Genomic DNA, 19,687 nt, shown 5'->3' on the forward strand with positions numbered 1-19,687 from the left:
TCTGTTAGCCAACGAAGCGATTTCCAGGGTCTGAGGAACGTGAAGGTGCAGCGCGAGGTGTCCCTCCGAGATAATTCAAAGCAATTTCGCGGTACAGTGAAAATTGGGTGAGATTCTTCCTCGGTTGGAGCTCAGAGTCTGCTCTGACCTGTTTTCTTGGGATCAGTTATAAGCGAGTTGATATTTAGAGCACATGGTGTATTTCCATTTCCGTGTGGAATATGGATTTTCGCAAGAGATAGGAAACATAATATTTGAGAAAAATAGTCCCTCGAGCGTCTGCGAGGATTAGGATTCAGCCAACAGAGAGAAACGGAACGCAATGTTTTTCCAGGACAGATAAGTTGAAGGGACAACTTCGCACCCCGACGTTTGACAATCCGATCTGCAAACTTCCTTTGTTATGCATCGAGCTCTTTGTCCCGGTTCAACGCCTCGCGCCTCGGGATTTCATTGTGAACTTTGAACGACTCATCCACTTCAAGGGATTTAACTATCCCTCCTGCAAATTAATTAGTGTCCATTTAACTCGTGACAGCATCCACACTTCCTGAAACGTTTACGTAACTCTCATTAACGCGAACGAAAATTTCCTCACTAGAGGAAAGTTCCTCACCACCGAACTGAGTTCCCAAAAAAATACCAACCAAAGGAACCCTAAAATCAATTCACGCAACCCACGACCATCAAACTGTGATTATTCCTTTCACTTCTTTCATCCCTTATTTTCTATAGAAAGAAACGCTTTTCAGAAAAATGAATAAGATCAAATCTCTCACCACTGGTGGATCACGAATGCGCGAACACGTCCAAATCCAAAATCCTCGGTCCCGCGATAATGAAATGTTGCCGATCGTGTTCGACCAGAAAGAACGCAATCTGACGGAAAATCGAGGCTCACGTAATCCTGCGTCGTCGAGGATTATGGTCGATAAACAATGCTCGGGAGGCGACGTGGCCACGGGAATATGAGAACGGATCGTGCGGGAGATGTGACAGGAAGATAGCCTGGTTGGTAGGAAAAGGAGGCCGCTGGAGGACCGAAGGAAAGGAATGCTGGACGAAACGGTCACGGATTACGGGTCCTACGAAAACACCTCACACCTATAGTGTCTGGAAAAATCCCTTTGGGGATTTCGATCGGGGCTGGACAGTTTGGGCCTCAAACATCGGGGACCACCTTCAAACAGATTGACAATGCTCGTTAGCACGGAAATCGAGGAAGTATGCGTCCATTTTTGTGTTATTGCCTGTGTAATCGATGCAAAATTGTTTACTCGGGACTCTGGATGCTGGGAACGAGGCTCGAGACTTCATTTCCAGAGAAGCTTTGTTGGACGATTTCCCAGCATCATAGTGAGAACGTACACAGTATACCTACTATGGTGGGGTGGTGTAATTGCCCGAAATATTTCCTGCCAGGGGCCATCATTTTTATCTAAACCATAAACCTTTGACGTTTCCATTACTGGGAACAATAACACCCCCGAGTCAAAAGGAAGATCAGTTCCTTCACCCAAAACGTGCATCGAATTTCCTCTGCGGGCGGGAATACGGAAACAACTATGTTTATGCGGGACCGAGATTCCCCGGAGACTCTTCCCTCGATCTGTCACGACGTGGAACCTTCAAATGAGTTTCGGGAATCACGTGCCACGCGTGCTGGGAGTTGGGAGTATTTGCTATAAGTCGTTACGCGAACGTGAATAATCGCCAAGCAATTCTGAGATAAGGTAGGTGCACTTGGGCTCAAAATTGTGATCCTAGTTTCGTGATCCACATTGTATATACATTAACAGTAGAGGCTGATGCTTTTCCTCTATATTAAGAATTGCTTCGCCAATCCTGAACGCTTCACGAGCGAGTAGAGCTCCATCGAAGCGAGGGTCGTAAAAAAAGTCGGCTTGGAGCCATTAAAAGCAATTTCACGATCGGCTGGCGAGTCCTGGTAGCCGTTTGGTAGAATAGTCAAATCACCGCGGCGCGTCAAGGCGAGATCGCCTCGGTCCAGGTGCGAGAATAGCCCTCGGCACAATAAAATGTCACTCGGCATTGAAGGAGCCAGGGATCCGTCGGAGCGCCACCCCTAAACGCTGCCTAGATGAATGGTCCGCTCTCTCCTCTATTCCTGGGCCTTTTTCTATTGCCAGCGGGCACAAACGAGCGGTACGCTGATCGGCGCGTTTCACAGGCTCTCCCGCGCGCGCTCGCACGCGGAGGGATGCAACTCGGCCCGTTTAACGTCATCGTATATTTCACCCCACAATCGAGCTGCCAGACAAATACCCTTATTTGTACACATCCTGTGCATTGTGGCCCGTGTGTATCGCGCGGGGCACCCAGGGAGCACGGACGACTTCCGGCGAATACGTTCCACCTCCTCCTTTCTTCCCCCGCGCTCTGGTTGCCTCCCTTTCTCCGCTTCTTTATCGGTCGACCCTCGTGTCTCCACCTTCTCCGCCTCTTCCTTCTCGCGTTCCGCTTCTGCCTCCTTTATTTTTGCTGGGATGGTGGGTGGGGCGAGATCGTGTACCTGCCGGATGAAAACCATATTGGATCGTGCTACGAGACCTTTGATAATGCCTATCCCTCGGATCGCGATCATCCGACACCGATTCCTCCTGCGGATCGGGCACCTTCTCCTCCTCCGTGGAAGATAGACAGGCCCAGGGGCGCGCTGGAAATGCTGATCTGGGCGGATGCTGACTAATTGCGGCCGAATTTTCCCTGGACAAGCCTCGGGGGACTTTGAAAAGCCCCTTTTCCTCGTTGTTGCGACGGCCGATTATCTACTTCCTCTCAGCTGAGGGAGGCTCTTCTTGGGCGATCAGCGGTGCCCGGAAGCGTATTCTAATGGGGATTTGTTTGGGAAATGGGATCCCTTGGGGAATTGTTGCTTATGTTTGTGATTGTGAGATATAATGTAAAGAAGCTTCAGGATGGTACAGTCGATCACAAAACATCTTATATAACAACAAATATGTTATTAATTTGAGTAATCATAGACCTAGAATGAAAGTACAGAACAAATCGTAGGTTATGTCATCAAATATTAAGGAAGAAATAATTATCAGAAATTATAGGCTATCTTTGTGATGAATTTGTGTAATACAAGATTTTTTAATCAATTGCAACTGAGATTTTTACTAGTAAAAGCTTACATAACCTTTTAATACTTAGAAAATAAATACTTTTTTGCAATGTTTCGATCTCTTTTGTTCTCCTAAATTTGAGAACAAAACCAAATAAGAAAATAATTTTAAAAATTAATGGAGTCATGAACGACTTTATAACGAGAAAATACTGTACGCTGTGCATTCAAGCAACTGGCCCTTCATCTAGTAAAAAAACAATCGATTTCTTTACCCTGAAAAAGATTCACTAAACGAGTCCTCTTAGGTTCACAAAGGGAAGATAATTGGAATTTTTCAAGGTGAAATTACATTTTAAAGAGTTCAAAGGAGACCACCGATGACGAGTACGTTCTGGTGTTTTCCCGAGAAATGACGAGTAGCATGAAAAAGAGCGTCTATCGTTCCGTCACAAAGCAACGCGATTTCACGATCGACTGAGGACGAAATTAAATTTGTCCCACGAGCAGTCAATTTCGGTACAATCTTCCCTTTCCTTCTTTTCTCTCTTCCCCCTTGCGTAGGGTCAGGAAGGTGGTTCTTCCGAGGCACATAAGTAAGACGGCATGCTGGACCATATGCCAGGGAACATACGGCACGTGGATAATTACAGTGAAACACTAGGCGGTTGTAATGCGAGGGTGGTTCTCCGAGATAATATTCGCGACGACAGATTGTGTGCAGAGCATACCGAGGAAATTGGGACCAACGTTAATCGTAAGGTTCCCTTAAAGCAAACAGTTTCAATCATCTTGAAGTACCGACCAAAAAATATCTTCCTCTCTGACATGACTGCAATGTCAACATAACCTATGATTTGTCATGATTATTTCCTGATATTTAACAACCTATGATTGGCTCTAGGCTTCCCTTCTGGGCCTACGATTGGGCTAATTAACACTGTACATATGTTTATTTTAGGGCGCAGGATTCTTTGGTTAATATAAGACTTAAATTCTTCTTCCAAATCTTTGTTACATATTGGAGGATAATTTAAAATATTCGATAAGAATCAGAATTCCACGAGCAATGCATTTAGGTTAAGTTCGGCTAGTTCTAGTATTGCTTAACCTCGATTTTGCATATTAATCATGACTCATGTTTTAATCATGCGCTCTAGAGCTTAAGACAATGGAAATAACAAAGTTCATCTATGAATAAACAAGAGGTTAAGTAAGAGGTTAACTTTCCCTACAATAAATAATATAACCTCGATCTTCTGTCTCTTATTAGCCACATATTATACAATAAAAATAAAAAATATTCACAAAATGACCGAAAGGAACCCGAAAAAACGTACACATTTTCTTTTCATTCTCCCTATAGAAACGAAACAGCAGAACCCTTTGAAAGGGTCCAGCAAATTCGCTTCATCTAATTTCACCTCAAACCACGGGACATTATATCGTGTTAAAAGCGAGCCCTGCAGGGAGAAAAGGGCAAGTGGAGACAATTGGTCGATCGTTTCGACGAAATCCCAACTCTTTCCGCAGTTTGGCCTACTTCGCGAGGGAAATAATTCGGGCAGAAGGACGGTGATGCAGCGTGGTCGACCATATGCCGAAGGACGGCTCCAGCCCACGGATAATTACAAGGGATGCTGCGCTGCCTTTAGGGGGTAGGGGCGAACTAAATCGAATGGTGGGGCGCGTGGCTACATAAGGAAGGTACCGACCTCGAAGGGTCGCAGTCGGCTCGAAATTTCGGAGGTAACGGATCCTGCGTCCGTGGCTTGTTGCACTTTGGACACGCGTTTCGTTTTCCAACGGCGATCGTTCGCGCCAATGAGGACTCAATTGTTTACAGTAGTCGCATAGATCGAGTGTTTCATCAAGGACGATAGTGAACGCTTGAGAATAGTGAATCGGTGAGTGATCGCGAGCCGCTGAAAGGGAGAAAGTGATTCTTCGATCGAACATGGAGATATCGTGGTGCCTGTTTTTCACCTGGTGCGTCGCAGTGGCTTCCAGCTTCGACCTTGGACCAATCATCAGGGTCGCCCAGTGCAGGTCCCAGTGCCTCAGAAAGCATACCGATGACGGAATCTGCGAATCGTATTCAGGACACCAGCAGACTACTTGCAGCCTGGTAAGTAGAGTTCCAAGTTCAGTGGATTTTGTAACTGTCGAGCTCTTGAAAATAATTAAGTCTCCAAATTAATCTCCAAGTCATTGAAATATTAATATGATAGAGATTGATCATTGTCTTGTGGTCCTCTGGTACTTGCTCGACATTTTCGAAGTCCAGTACTCTCTCAAACTGTAACTTTATCCAGAGGAGCAATTTATTCTTCCTCCCAGACATCTCTTACACACTACCTTCCAGTTTCCCTCCAACTTTTCCTGCCCCAACCGATCGAAAACCGGCTGGAACGCATCAGGGAACCCGCGTGCTCTCAACACGACACTTCTAACTTTAACGTAACCCTCTTTCTCGACTATCCAAGACCCTCAGACCCAAAACATTGAACGACACGTTTCATCCATGTATTTTCTCGGAAAAACCAACAATCTCCATTCCAAAGTCGGCTCACGTCAGCGTCGGGTTGAACAATAAACAATTTCTCGTGGAGCCACGGAAATACATTCTGGAAAAGATTTTCTCGAACATCACGTGGGTGACGACTCGATCGCCTGGAAATCTGATACGGGTCTGCAGCGAGTCTGTTGGCGATAAATCTTCTGTGTCGGTTTTATGGGGCGCCGTGGAAAATCGTGGTCCCCTGTACCCCTCCGAAGCAGACATGTCGCAGATGGACAGATGGGAGTCACGATTAACTCACACACAATGCACGCATGTTCGTGTGCGCGCAGGGCGTTGCTCATTTGGTGTGTACCAGAGGGGGTGTCCATTAATTTCGGGGAAATCGATGCCATCTCGCACACCCACGATCAGGGGGGTGGAGTGCGTGTGAATACGCTCGGCGTGCACACGCTCGCCGTGGATTATCGTCGTGGATGAATCGTGGAGTTGACGAGGGAAGGAGGAAACGCGATGATCCATTCAAATTTATGCTCGGGAAAGGAGAGACTCCTCGAACAGCCGTTTCCATGGGACACATTAGAATAACGATTCTCCGAGGAGGCGGATGCGTGGAGGTGGTTTAACGAAGGTCAGAAAGAACCCCTCGGAGAGGAGGTCGGGTAACGATGATTATTGCTGTGTAGGGAATTATTGAGCTCGTTTTGGCTCGCCCTCCTCGTAATTGTTTCATTATGTTGACGTTGGCGGAGTGTCGCTCTCTTGGACTGACTTAGCTGTTTATAGAAATGAACCAAAGCACTGGCCACGTGGTTCTTTCTTTCAGTACAGTTGGTCGAAATATACCGCGTGCCTCGGCAACGATACATCCTCGATTCGACCAATAGTGGCCTTGGACAAAAAGTGTAAAACCAAGAGTAGGATATATAATTAAATGATTATTAATGCTTGTTTTGTTGGAGCGAAAGGTATTTTTTGTATTTAAAATTTAACATATAGTACCTTATTATAGTTTCACGTAGACAATTTTTATGCAAACTTGTTCAATAAGTAATGCTCATTCTTGTTTTGCAGTTTGACTCAAAAAGACATTGAAAAGTTATCTAAGGTCTATCATGAATGATTATCATAGAAGATAATAATTCTTATGCCCGTGATTAAATATAACTGTATTTATTAACTGCAATTTTCTTAGAAGCAAGATAACCTCACATTTTAGCTCAAAAGGGTAGAAGTTGACAAAATAGATTAATGAATTATCTAAAGGATAGGAGACAGTCATAGAAGATAAGAATTTTTTTATCAATAATTAAAAATAATTGTTTATACTAATTTTCCTGAGAATAAAACAGTCTCACATTTCAACTTAAGACGTCCGCTATGGACTTCGAGTGACCGTAACCTTGGCAATATGCATTTTCTATGCAATTCCAGATTATGGAATTATCTAAAAGATAGAAATAGGTCACAGCGAGTGTTTATATTAAGGATCAAATATAACTAAAATTTTATTCTAACTTCCTTAAATTCTATTGTTACTAATATTTCTAAAAATTGAGCCACTATTTATAAAATTAGGTACAGATGGAATAGTTTGTTCATAAATTGAAAGAAAACCTATAATCGAATAGGTTTCCATATACACATTGTTTAGAACCGAATCATTGTCTTTTATTGAATATACATATATAATACATTTAGGGTACACAATGGCTTATGCATTCCTCTATTCATACTAAAAACAGACACTTACAGTAGCTACTATTTTTTACATTTAAGCTTAACTTATTTGTTTTAAATTCCACAAAAATTTGAACTTGCGAATTTAGTAATTCTTCGCAAAGAAATTTTTAACTCGCTGACATATCGCGTGCAGTGAAAGGGCTAATCGTGATCATCTCAAAGATCATGATTATTCGGTCACGAGGCGCAAACGTCGACGGTGTCGATCGCTCCATCGAATTTCATCGGGGCAGACGATGATCGGCCCGTTATCGAGTTACGATCGGCGGAGGGTCGTAAATACGACCTCCCCTTGACCGGGAAATCAATGAGCAGACCGTCGTAAAGTGAAATAAACGGTAGGCGAGGCGACCCCTCGGTTCTGCCGCTTCATCGGGGCAGTCACGTGTATTGCTCAACATCATCGGTCTCATAAAATTCACCATCTGGAGCATCGAGGGAAAATCGAACTGCAACACTCAGGGCAATTGTCTTTTCCTTCCTCATATGCCAGAGAGCACCAGAGGCTATGTATAGCCATCGAGCACGAAAAAATATAGGTGCTTGTTCTTCCTTCGACAATTTGGGGATCAAACCATCGTCCCGGTTGTCTCATTTACGCGACCGATACGAAAAACCAAGGGAAACGGAAGGAGGGCGAAGGGGGGATTACCATAAGGCTGTTAGACGATGATGTTGCCTTTTTGGAGGCGTCATTAGTGCAAAAGAAGGGGGACCCACGGCGTTTCTACGAAGCAGCTTAGACGGAACACGCCGTGATGAAGGATAATCGGGAGGCGAGGGGAGAGGGTGAAAAAGGGGGTCTCTAAGGAAAGGGAAGAAAAAAGAATCTGAAAACAGGGCTCCACGAGAGACGGTACCCCAATAAATATGAAGACAACAACAACGACGGTGCCTGTTATGCCTGAAACAGGTTGGAGCTAATTCGGCCCCCATCTTCTCCCTTTCTCTCTTTCTATCCCGCCTCGTTCCTCCTTTTTTCTTCCCTTTCTATGCCTCACCCTCTCCATCCCCTCTCCCTTTGCGTCCTCCTTGGTCCTCCGTGGCCGCTTAAATCGCTCGATTCAACGGTCCAGAGCCGATGGTGGTTCTTATTCTCCCTTTCCTTCTTCGCGTTCCTCGGTCCCCGTTCCCTCTTCATCCCCCTCGGTCCTGGTGCCCGACGTCCTTTTTACTCGTGTGTCCCGTGCGTGCAAGAGCTTTTTGTTCAACGCTCGAAACCCTCCCCCTTGCCCCACGTTCAGCTTGGTTCTTTCATGCACGTTCTTTTTTTCCCCGACCGTGTTACAGTGCTGGCAGTACTGCGAGGCCCTCGAGAACCGGTGGGAGAAGACCAGGACCATTTGCGAGGGCGACCAGTATCTACATGTAAGTAAATTTACGGGTGAAGCGGGCTTTTGGATTAGGGGAGCTTGTGGGAGATGATTCTTGGCCTGTTACGAGCTTGCTCAAGGGAATAGGAATGGGACTCGTACTGCTAACAGTCCCTTGTCCCTTGACAAAGTAGATCAAACGTTAACACCTTCAGTACCACGTGTACCGTTTCCCAGAAACATTTATTTCATTTCTTTAGCAAAGTCTATGTACAGATTATTCTCATGCAAAACCTGAAATTAGTATTCGTGATTACCAGAAGGTTCAGTCCAGACATGGAACTTCGAGGGATCCTACTGACGATATTTTCGAGGAAATGCACCTGTAAACTAGCTTCGAGTCTCAAACGCACCGAATCCTCTCAGATTTCGGTTTCTTTTCGCTTCAGGTAAACGGAGTTGACTTTTCGTACAATTCTCCATATCGAATGGGCGAAAAATTCGAGTCAATCAAGCGCGAGAACATCCCCAAGTTTCGAAAATCTCAAAGGGAAAGAAAAAAATAGGTGGGGGTGGTCGTCGAAAGGAAAGGAAAAGAAAGGTTGGCTAGGAGAGCTCCGAGGAGTAGACCTGAAGGGAAAATCCTTAGAAACGGCTACCTGTCGATTCTTACGGAAGGTCGACCCGCTTTGCTACGGAACGTTGAAGTTTAAACTCTCGATGTATCGACCCTATGAGATAGGCATCTTTTCAAATATTTGTTGACCGACTGACTACCAGGTTACGATGCATGTTTAAACTGAAGCTAGAAAGGTCTCTAGGACTGCGATTCCTGGTGGATAAGGAAACGTCTCTCTTAGGAAGCTCGTTAATTATTGTCCCTCTCAGAAGATAGATACTAAAAAAAGATATCACTATCTGCTGTACTATATATTTTACCTATACTGACTTTTATATCATCTTTCAGTGCCCATCGTGCCAGACTGCCTGCACCTACCGCAAAACGAGGATAGAGGAAACGTACCTTCCATCCATGCTACCAGCGCCCAAGAAAGCACCCATCAACGTGGACAAATTCGACGTGGTGGTGGAAATGCGAAAATTGTACAAACAGTGGAGAGTTGCTGGATATTACCCTGGCGAACGCACACCTAATCTCAGGCCAGACACCTGGATTATCGTCGCGATGGAGAACGGAGAGAAGCATTACAGCTGGCAGGAGTGGGTTCCAACTCTGGACTCTCTGAAGCCAGGTCCCCTGTACGAGGCAACGATTTCCTGGAAGGACATGCAGAGCCAATTGCAGAAGCAGAGGGCCTTGGAACAGATTAGATTCAACAATAGAGTAAGACAGTTTTTCTTGGAGAAGTATGGGGAGAAGGTGCTGGCAGAGTGGAGGAACCAGGAGGAATCCCCGATGTCCGACGAGGTATTCCGAAGGTTCTTCTTCAGAAGAAAGGACGATCGGTCAGATGACTCGCTAGAAGCTGGCAGCGCGCCTTCCACGAGCAACACTTACAACGACAGAATAAGCGAGGGGCAGCCAGGCAGCAAGGAGTCTTTCGTGGTTTCCTGGGAGCCTGAAACGGGCGGGCTGATGGGGAACCAAGTGGCAGACACCAATTCCGCGCAGATCTCTCTGCTCCCTGGCACAAAGTACCTCGTCAGGATCGCATCAAATGATGGACCTGGCAGCTTCCCCATCGAGGTGGACACCAGGCCAAATACCGTTCAGGTTAAGAAAATAGACAAGATCCTCGAGTACCTATATCCCTGGGACATCTTCGCTGGCAGCACTTGTGCCGCTGTTTTGGTGGCTGTCATCGTTCTGATGAATATCTGCAAGAAGAAGAAGAGAATCGAGGTCGAAGAAGTCTGACGGGCTTTTTTTGCCTCGGGCGTAGACGAATATTGATGAAGCATCGTGGATGACAATGACAAACTCAGGGACAAGGTTGCTCCGGAGAAGCAAATCCTTCTGATGGACTGAGGTAACAAGGAGAGAGGATTACTGAACTGTTGCCACCATCGGTATACCGATTGAATCTGTCACTTGGGAAGAATCACTGTTCCCTTGAACTATTCATGCAATTAGGAGTACACCTAATGCACTTAGCTTTGATACTTCTGGAGTGGTCGATTCAACTCGGTATGAGGTTTTTATTGTCGAGTAGGTGTAAGATCAAATAACAATATTGACATTGACAAAATTAAGCTGTAAGAGGAGATTAATTTAGATATGATGTAGTGTAGTTTTTAACAAATGTAAATGAAAGAAAAACGGTGGCAACTTCGTGAATGAAGGAAGTAGAAATGGGAGCAAAGTCGAACGGATAGCATGTACAAATAAACCTCGCGCGAGATTATAAATAATGGAAGACGCGTCACTCTTAGAAGCAAGAAATGTACAGACACTTGGACGATATTTTTGTACGTAATAGGGTTATTAACTAGTTTCTTGCTCAACGCGCAACGAACAGACTGTAAATGAGTTCCTATATCACCGTGAGAGAAGAACGACGCCGATCGTGGCGCCACAACTTTGTATTTATTTGTAAATAGTAGCTCCTTGTACATAGTTTTTAAACTATAAATAAATTACTTGTAAAAATAATTTGCCGCCGTGGAATTATTCAACGAAATCTTCCCAGCAATGAACGCAATATTCAGTAATGTAAGTATATCAAAAAGATAAGCTTGTCTTTTCAAAAGCTCTACTTTTTATTCCACTAGTTAGCAGTAAATCCCTTCTTTGTGGACGATCCACATCCTTGTCCGCAAGAAAATTGAATGACGGATATTCCTGAGGCTCTCCATTCAACCTAGAAAGGGTCTGTTCTCTCCATATCGAATGGATTTACGCCAGATTACAGAGGGATCGAGTGTTTCCAGTAAATCCTTCAAACACGTAAAAGGAGGGTCCAAAGATACACGAGAAAAGTTCCCGTTATAAAAGAACCCAGAACGCAAACAGATCTTTCGGGGAATTTAAGTGGTTAACATTAGAAATTCAAATCTGCCTGAAACTAAAAACTATCTACATTCTTGAACCTGATAGCAATCCTTGACACTAGGGTAGTCCTTATGACAAGCTTCTTTACTTTGCAACTCCACCACCTTCACTTGCATCTCTTTCAGAGATACTCCCCGAGAAAAAGTAACACGGCAAAGTGACTGTAAGAACTGTTACTTGATAAAAACAAACGGTAGCCAAACCGCCCCAGGGACTACGACAGAATTCCAGGGCAGAGGCTTACGTATCGTCCCGAGAAAGTTCCAGGAACGTTCATTTCCTTTCCACGGCCGCGGTGAACGCTTCGACGCCGAGGGGAATGCCTCCTCTTCGTACACGATGAGGTGCATTGAACTTTCCCGAGCGAATAATAAACTCGTCGTGAGTCGACAAAAAGTCAACGGGCTGGTACAAGGCACATACACGCGTTCACACGCGGCCCCACGCGTAGGCCTCACCACCAACACTGCCGCGACGAAAAAGTGTGCCGTGACCTCGAACAAGGTCCCGTTATCCGAGTCTTTGCCTTGGACGCGGTCGTCCTCAGTCTTGACTCAGTAGTCAAGCAAAGATGATACTGCTGCTCGCTTGTCTGAGCCTCCTGATCGGTCCCGGTGAACTGGGCACCCTGACCAACAGCCCTTCCGTCGCCGTGACAACTGTCCTCGGCCTCAGTTCACTGCCTTTCGGACTCGCTGCTGGACCCAGGTATCGTCGTCAATTATTTTCATCCGATTGTTCGCGTACATTCGTTCTGCTATCGCCTGACTACCTCTGTATACGCTTTGAGGGTCCCTCTGGGGAGGATTCATTTGGGTGCTTCTGGAGCAACCTTTTAGCGTGGAATATGGGGAGAGCAAATTTGTTGCCAAGCATGATTGGATATTTTAAAAATTCAGGTTTGTCGTTGACATGATGCAATTGTGTGGAAACCTGTTCCTATCCGTGGACCACTTTTACCTCTAAAGTCTCCGATCGTCGTTTTGATATCGCTGGTTTAGAGGACACTGATAGTTTTCTGCAGAATTCATTCAAGAGAAATCTTCCATGAGACATGGATGAAATTGAGAAGTATAATTAGAGTAAATCATACGGTACAATGAGTAGTTAATTAGACCGCGTTTGTCAGCTTCAAGTGCCTTCTGGCCAATGAACTGTTGCTCTCCCTATTAGGTTCCGTGTACTAGCCTTGTTTTCTAATTATGCTTTTATTCTGTTGCATGCTTTCCAATTAACTGAAGTTGGGTTCGATTATATAGATTAGGTCGATTATTTACTAACACTCTCTTTCCATACTACTATAGCATAAAAAAAATATTCTGGTATATAAAAAATTCTCCACTCAGAATTCATTAAAATTCAGCATAATTATCAATTAATTCAGGTATGTTCCCAAATGGAAGAAGCAGGCTTGCGAGATACCAGCCTCTCAGCATCCAAACTCCCACTATGTCTGCGACGAAGCTGGCGAAGTGAAGTGCTTGCCGGGTAAGGAGCAAAAAGGCTGAGCTCATCCTCGAGTTGCCAGCAGAAAGGCAAAATAAGAGAAGTAGCAGCGAAGACGTTCCTATTTATACGCCTCGTGTTTCTTTCTTTCGGCCAGGATGGACGGGCGATTTGTGCGATGTGCCAATCTGTCGGAAGGGGTGCGACCCTCTTCAGGGTTACTGCCGTCGACCCGGTGAGTGTCGCTGCAAATTGGGCTTCTATGGCGAGCTCTGTGACAAGTGCGTCGCCCTGCCAGGATGTCAGCATGGCAGGTAACATATTCTCCATTCCTCGCTTCGCACACTTAGGTAGACCAAAAGGAGCAACGAAACTTAGTAACCACTAAATCAGTTTGCTCAATATGGGCGTCATTCGTTCACCAAAGGTCTTAACATGTCTTCCGACAAGTAGAAACCGCTGTCCACTTACGAACAGGACTCAATTTCATGAGAAACAGAATATATCAGACTCGACAACATTGTCACTGATATGATCACCCGGTTGTCAGTGGGAGTATCGCGCTAACGAGCCTCTTGCGGTTCGTTTGATTCAGACCAACCGAGAAAAACGCCCTCGGACACTGATTTCACCTTGGCGAAGCCAATTTCCCTTGTAACATGAAACGTTGGTTGTCTTTGGTCTGCCGTGAACGTCGATCAGCGAACAGTAATTCCATGCCGCGGCGGACACTGACGGAAGGGATTTTCACTTTCAGCTGTAATGTGAGCTTCGAGTGTTCCTGCGATCCTGGATGGAAAGGCGTGTTCTGTTCAGAGCCGATTTGCGCCCCCGATTGCCTGCCTAGCCAGGGATACTGCGAGAAGCCCGGGGAATGCAGGTAAAGCGCATAATGGCAGAGTAATGAGCGGTTATCAATGCCGGTAGCGGCGAATCGACGCAATGAAACCGCCTGTCTGCTCAACCCTTGTTCCATTAACGTACCTACCCAATAATTTGCGGCGTGGAAGCTCGAACGTGGCTTTTCCACCGTCAAAGAAACCACGTGAGGTGTTACGAGCTGCGGAACTGGAAAAATGGGAAACAGCGAAATTGACCAATTTCGTTTCACAGGTGTCGATTGGGTTGGCAGGGGCCTAAATGCAAAGAGTGTGCCGTTTTGCCAGGATGCGTGCATGGAACATGTCAGGGACCACTGGAGTGTCGCTGCGATCCTGGATGGACTGGACTCCTCTGCCAGACTCGTAAGTTACCGATCTGGGCAACCGAAATCCTGACCCAGCATTTGTTAGATTAATGTTCCTTTCTCCTATCGGGAGTCCTGCTTTGTTCTGAGTAACACTGCTTCCTCGAAGATGCATTATCAACTTGAATTCGTCTTCCCCCTTCGCAGCAATTTGCTCGCAAGGATGCAGCCGAGAACACGGTGCATGTCGGCGCCCAGGAACATGTAGGTGTCGCGTAGGCTGGACAGGCCCCAACTGCACTGAGTGCGTCCCTTATCCTGGCTGCGTTCATGGGTCTTGCAAGCGACCATGGGAGTGTCGATGCGAGCCTGGATGGACTGGCGATCTTTGCAATGAGAAACTGACTTACTGCGACGAGAACCCAGAAACCTGTCGCAACAACGGCACTTGCATCAGCATGACCAAGGAGGATGGCAATTATAGGTAGGATGTCTTGCTATTGTTTTTGAAAATCTAACGAGTAGTTGTATTCACTGGACAATATTCGGATGCAGGTGCATGTGTCCCATTGGTTACATGGGTCGCCAGTGCCAAATCAAGACCATGGTCCCGTCGACGGAGTTGATACCACCGATGCCCGATCCAGTTGACTCAGAAGCGAAGCCGCAAATGATTCTAATGAAACCAGAACTGGCCGAGAGCTTCCAGAGTCTCGATGATAAGGAGAAGGATAGTATGAAAGAGGAAGAGCAAACTGTTGAACCGCTCGGGCCAATCGTTATCACCGACCCTCCGTCCACTATCGATCCCGCTGCAACGGTAGGGAAATGGCCCACCGAACAACCTACGGAACTACCAGTGATAGAACAAGACGACGAAAATGAGGCATAAGAAAAGGAGGGATGATAAAGTTTACTCCCTGACTGTTATTTATTTTATTTATTTATTTATTTGAATTATAATCGATATTTGTATTGCTTAACAATTACATGCGAGCTACTTATAGCAATGATAAGGATTCCTTTTGCTGTAATTAGGTGAAACGTAGGTAAAGTGAGTTGGAGTGGTCCTGTAAGGTGCCTGCAAAGTTGTAGACTATGTTATATAAATATATTTGTCAATTTTTATATTAATTTGTCTCAGGTGTTATTCTTGAATAATTAGGTTAAGATTTTTGGCGAAGGATTTGAATTGACTTCGACTTTTGTAGAGCAAACTTGAATTATGTGGAGAACTGAGGTGCAGAAAGTGTTACAGTATTTTTTCGTTATAGACTTCTCGTTATTTTCTTTATTTCTTAGTATTAATCTGAGCTGAATTACCAATGTATTTACAGTACTTACTCATTATAGACTCGTCAGTATTCTCGAAACTATTTTCAATTTCGTTTCACTTTCGCATTCAATGAAAGAAGAATGCTTCACATGATAGTAAAATGTCTCCTATTCTCTATTAATTTATTGTTAGCTTCCTTGCAAGGATTATAACGAGTAAATACTGGAATTTAAAGACAAATCACGTGACTGGCCCATTATTGTCTCTTATTCCACATAGACTCGTCGCGTGCATCACAAAGTGAGCTTATAGCGGAAATCTTTTAATAGCTCATAGCCAAAACTTTCTCGCTTATTTCCAACAAACTATCGAGATTTTCATATGTGTTTCGAGCTGTTCACTTAGGATTTTCAAGAAAGAGGCAGTCCCATAGCTCCAAGCCTATTACGGCTACCAGTGACTAGGTGCTACGCAAATGGTACGTACTTAGGGTATCTCTAGCACCCATACTCCTGCGATATGTAAAGCGTATATAAACATTCACGCTGAGCGTTCCACTCGAACGAGCACGCGTTCGATGTTACACGATGCATATTGCACCGCTTGCGTATATCGTTCCCCATCGATTCGCGTACACACACGGGCAGCTGTATCGACTGCCCACGTAATCGACCGTCCAAGTCTCGTGTCCATTACGTAACGCGGCATTTTTGCCACCGACGCGTGCGTCACTTCGATATTGGACTGCTGACAGGCTACAAGGGATACGGACTTTTATAAACCACTCTGTGCACGGAAATCCACAGCTTCAAGGGTGGCTACATGGCTCTGTGGGCTCTGTCAGAATTTCCTAGTTTCTAACTAGCTTACCAGCACCTAATTTAATTGCAGAAAGCGATCGAAACGTTCTCTTAATGAAGCCTGAATTGGCTACCTATTGCGATTTTTATGGAGTACGTCAGCTACAGCTCCAAACCGCGAGTAATCAGGTATTAAGGCTGGCTCATATGAATTGCGGAATAGCGCCCGCGTTTTGCTCGACTGCGTTGCTCGAGGTCTGCTCATGCAGTGCATCTTAATCTTAATTAAGTTATGCTTTCAGGTGGATCGACTTTCACGGTTGAAAGCTGAGTGATATAATAGTTCACATGCGAATGAATAACTGTCAAAACAGCTTTGGGAGTCCATAATTTTCTCACGTTTGAAATGTTTCTTAAGTCTCGCAATACTAGATTGGTGGCATCCTTTTTAGTTAAATTTGTCTTAATTGCAGCGCATGTCAAAGTTTGGACGACGCAGCTTGGCCAAGAAGAGGCTCATTAGTTGGAAGTGCCCAGCATGAAGAGTTTAGGGGGTGGTGGTCGTCGTGGTTTGAATTACAACCACGTTACACCGCTTCTATTCGTTTGCATGCAAAGCACGTCGTCCATTTATACATGGATTATGAAGCTACACACTTGCATTTTCTCGTCTGGTTTTCACAAGCCGCGCTGTCGATCGATATGTCATGTGTAACATACTGGATTCGATAGACTTACTTTCTTCTTCGAGAAAGATCTGTCTGTGAATTTCATGGTGCTTTGTTTCCGGTTCCGTGTCCATTCGCTTGTGACGCAATGGGTGACAGTAATTTATTTTGCGACTGCGTCCTTGTGCATTGGTTGGGTGTTTTTAGTGAACTGTGAAAGGGAGTTTTATGAAATTTTGAAGGATAATTATTGGATAAAATGTTGGGACTTCTTTAGTACAATTTTTATTGCTTATAAAATTACATAGTGATACAGTATAGTCTATTCCTAAGTTTGATAGAACCTCTTCAATTGACATCCAGGAGATCTCCGAAATTATCCATCCGATTAAGTTCAAATTTGGAAATTTTATTACCTATAAATGTAGATATCTAAAATGTAATCTACAAATTTTAAATGATTTTGAAAAATGTGAACACAACTGCTTTCTCAAGGAAAAATGCTTTTCTTTTTCTTTCTTTCTTATTTTTCTCTCCTTTATTTCTTTTTCTTTCACACGTATGAAACTTGATAAACCAGCAGAACAAGTGTTTGGTTTTTTTTAATCGAGCTGTGGCTTACATATAATATTAGAGATTGTTGAATGCAAAAATGTAGTATAAGTAATTTTTTCGTGTTACATATTTTCTTTTGAAACGATTAGCTCGTAAAGGTATGTATTATCATACTTTGAAACTCGGCTAACGTAGCAAACCCGTCTGATCCAGATTTCACGCCGAGCAGCTGGTAATCTAAGTTTTTATTTAAATATTCATATAAATGCAACGTTTCGAATAACTAGAATTTCGCGTTAAACGTTTTCCAAGTGTTCGTACAATTTATTTACACGCTCCTGGCTATCCATTTTTCTTCTTGGAATTAGGAACATGTTTCTCGATGTAAGCTCATTACTTAAACGTAGCGAATCTACAGCGAGCGAACACTCTAATTGCTTGAAACATTGACTTGAACATGGACCAGCGTAGTCTTAAGGGTGAAACTAAGGAGGAGAATCGAAGGAAAGGTTCGTGACGCCTAATTACTCATTGTCACGCTTTTTTACTCGCTCACATTCGCTTCCACAGCGTTTCTAGAGCAATGTCGTTACGCAAATATAAGATTTAATTACATTCCACGTCTATTTGACGTGAAAAACGACGGTCGTTCCAGCGTTTGCACTCTTCTGGATAGTAATTAGGATCTGACGATTCATTGATCTTGGAGTAACCTTAGCTCGAAGCTAATTGTATAATTCCTTCGGCTCAAGTGAATAAACTAGAAGACGATTAAGTGAGCGATTCCTCAGGCTCGAGGCATGGTACATTACAAAATTGTTTAAACTGGAGTGTTAAATAGTTTTTTTGTACAATATATCCAGCTTTCGTTATCAACTTGTTCTGCTGTTCACATTTTTCAACTTTCACATATCTTACATATTTCATATTTCATATTCTAGCACATACTACATTTTAAAAATCAGAACGTACTAGTTTTATTTTAGGTCCATAACTGTACATTCCGTAGATATGAGAAACCATAATACCAGTCTGTAAATCAAAATATTCAAAAGTTTCTTTAAAAAAAAAATCACAAAGGGACACTTTTTTACAATCCTCAATAGAACGATAGAAGCAGTTTCAGGAAAGGCGTAAATCGTCGAGCGATGACGACGCAGGCCAACGTTCTAAGAAGGACGATTATCAGAGCATGCCAAAGGACAAGCCGATCTCCGGACGTGCTTCATTAGCCACGATCGACGAAGGATCGCGCAGGCTGCAATCCTACTGATGCTGAGTCAGTCGTAAAATTAGTGGACGTTAACGAACGACCATCGCCCGTGGAACTATCGAAAAACCTAAGTGGCAGTGAACCGGACGCTGCAATCAACCTTTCAACCCTCTTCTACAGAGACAGACTCAAGAGGGTTTTATCACCCGAGGTTGGAAACGGCTACTTTCGCCCGATTTCTACCCATTGCATTATTTTTTTAAAAACATCTAAAAATTGTGAAAGGGAAACTCGTCAGGTGGCGATTTCTATTAATTTTAAAAAACGCAAGTATCTGATCGGATCGATCGCGAAATAATCAGCGAATGATGAAACAGTTCGCGGGAAAGGGTAATTAAATATTCCTCGAACGCGCGAAATTCCTATAAAGTTGCGAGCTACGTAGCTACTTGCGAGTCCAGGTATCTATAGTATCGGACGTAATCGTGCGGTCGTATATTGCGCGAGTTTTTAACAAAATGTGGCGACGATGTAACAGAAGCTCGATCCACGTAATTGAACGCAAGAGAATGATCAAAAGGCTCGTTAGCTCTCATTTCCTGCTTTCTACCTCCGACGCTATCGATTTTCAGTTATGCGCATGCATAGGGTCAACGCTCTAGGGTCATGGATGTGTTTGAAGAAATTTTGATGAAATTTTCTGCAGGCAATTAAATATGTCCCGATCACTGAAACGTCGTCGTCCATACGCGAGGCCAATATGGCGTACGTCAGAATTATCAAGATAGGCAATGTGGATGGGTAGGCTTTGGAGCGAAACGACTCAGATTGTGCGCGTATGCATGAACTCCTGCGCGTTATA

The 19,687-nt window shown here is 44.2% G+C and overlaps 2 protein-coding genes across 2 annotated transcripts; both read left to right on the forward strand.

Annotated features, from left to right (window-relative positions):
- The first annotated feature begins 4,926 nt into the window (after positions 1-4,926).
- Positions 4,927-10,663, forward strand: LOC143181599 (uncharacterized). Its single transcript, XM_076382104.1, has 3 exons — positions 4,927-5,219; positions 8,646-8,723; positions 9,636-10,663. Exons 1-3 carry the CDS (start codon positions 5,049-5,051, stop codon positions 10,545-10,547), a joined length of 1,161 nt encoding a protein of 386 aa, XP_076238219.1. The 5' UTR covers positions 4,927-5,048; the 3' UTR covers positions 10,548-10,663.
- A 1,589-nt stretch (positions 10,664-12,252) lies between these two features.
- LOC143181614 (uncharacterized) lies at positions 12,253-15,440 on the forward strand. The gene is made up of 7 exons (XM_076382130.1): positions 12,253-12,389; positions 13,066-13,169; positions 13,285-13,441; positions 13,885-14,007; positions 14,241-14,371; positions 14,521-14,797; positions 14,869-15,440. Exons 1-7 carry the CDS (start codon positions 12,253-12,255, stop codon positions 15,203-15,205), a joined length of 1,266 nt encoding a protein of 421 aa, XP_076238245.1. The 3' UTR covers positions 15,206-15,440.
- Positions 15,441-19,687: the final 4,247 nt, after the last annotated feature.

The sequence above is a fragment of the Calliopsis andreniformis genome, chromosome 7 (genome assembly GCF_051401765.1).
Source record: "Calliopsis andreniformis isolate RMS-2024a chromosome 7, iyCalAndr_principal, whole genome shotgun sequence".
Taxonomy (NCBI): Eukaryota; Metazoa; Arthropoda; class Insecta; order Hymenoptera; family Andrenidae; genus Calliopsis; species Calliopsis andreniformis.

Coding starts and splice junctions, on each gene's coding strand:
- LOC143181599 (XM_076382104.1), top strand. CDS start 5,049: ATGGAGATATCGTGGTGCCTGTTTTTCACCTGGTGCGTCGCAGTGGCT. Junction 5,220..8,645: donor AGCAGACTACTTGCAGCCTG/GTAAGTAGAGTT, acceptor ACCGTGTTACAG/TGCTGGCAGTACTGCGAGGC. Junction 8,724..9,635: donor AGGGCGACCAGTATCTACAT/GTAAGTAAATTT, acceptor ATCATCTTTCAG/TGCCCATCGTGCCAGACTGC.
- LOC143181614 (XM_076382130.1), top strand. CDS start 12,253: ATGATACTGCTGCTCGCTTGTCTGAGCCTCCTGATCGGTCCCGGTGAA. Junction 12,390..13,065: donor GGACTCGCTGCTGGACCCAG/GTATCGTCGTCA, acceptor CAATTAATTCAG/GTATGTTCCCAAATGGAAGA. Junction 14,372..14,520: donor TGGACTCCTCTGCCAGACTC/GTAAGTTACCGA, acceptor CCCCCTTCGCAG/CAATTTGCTCGCAAGGATGC.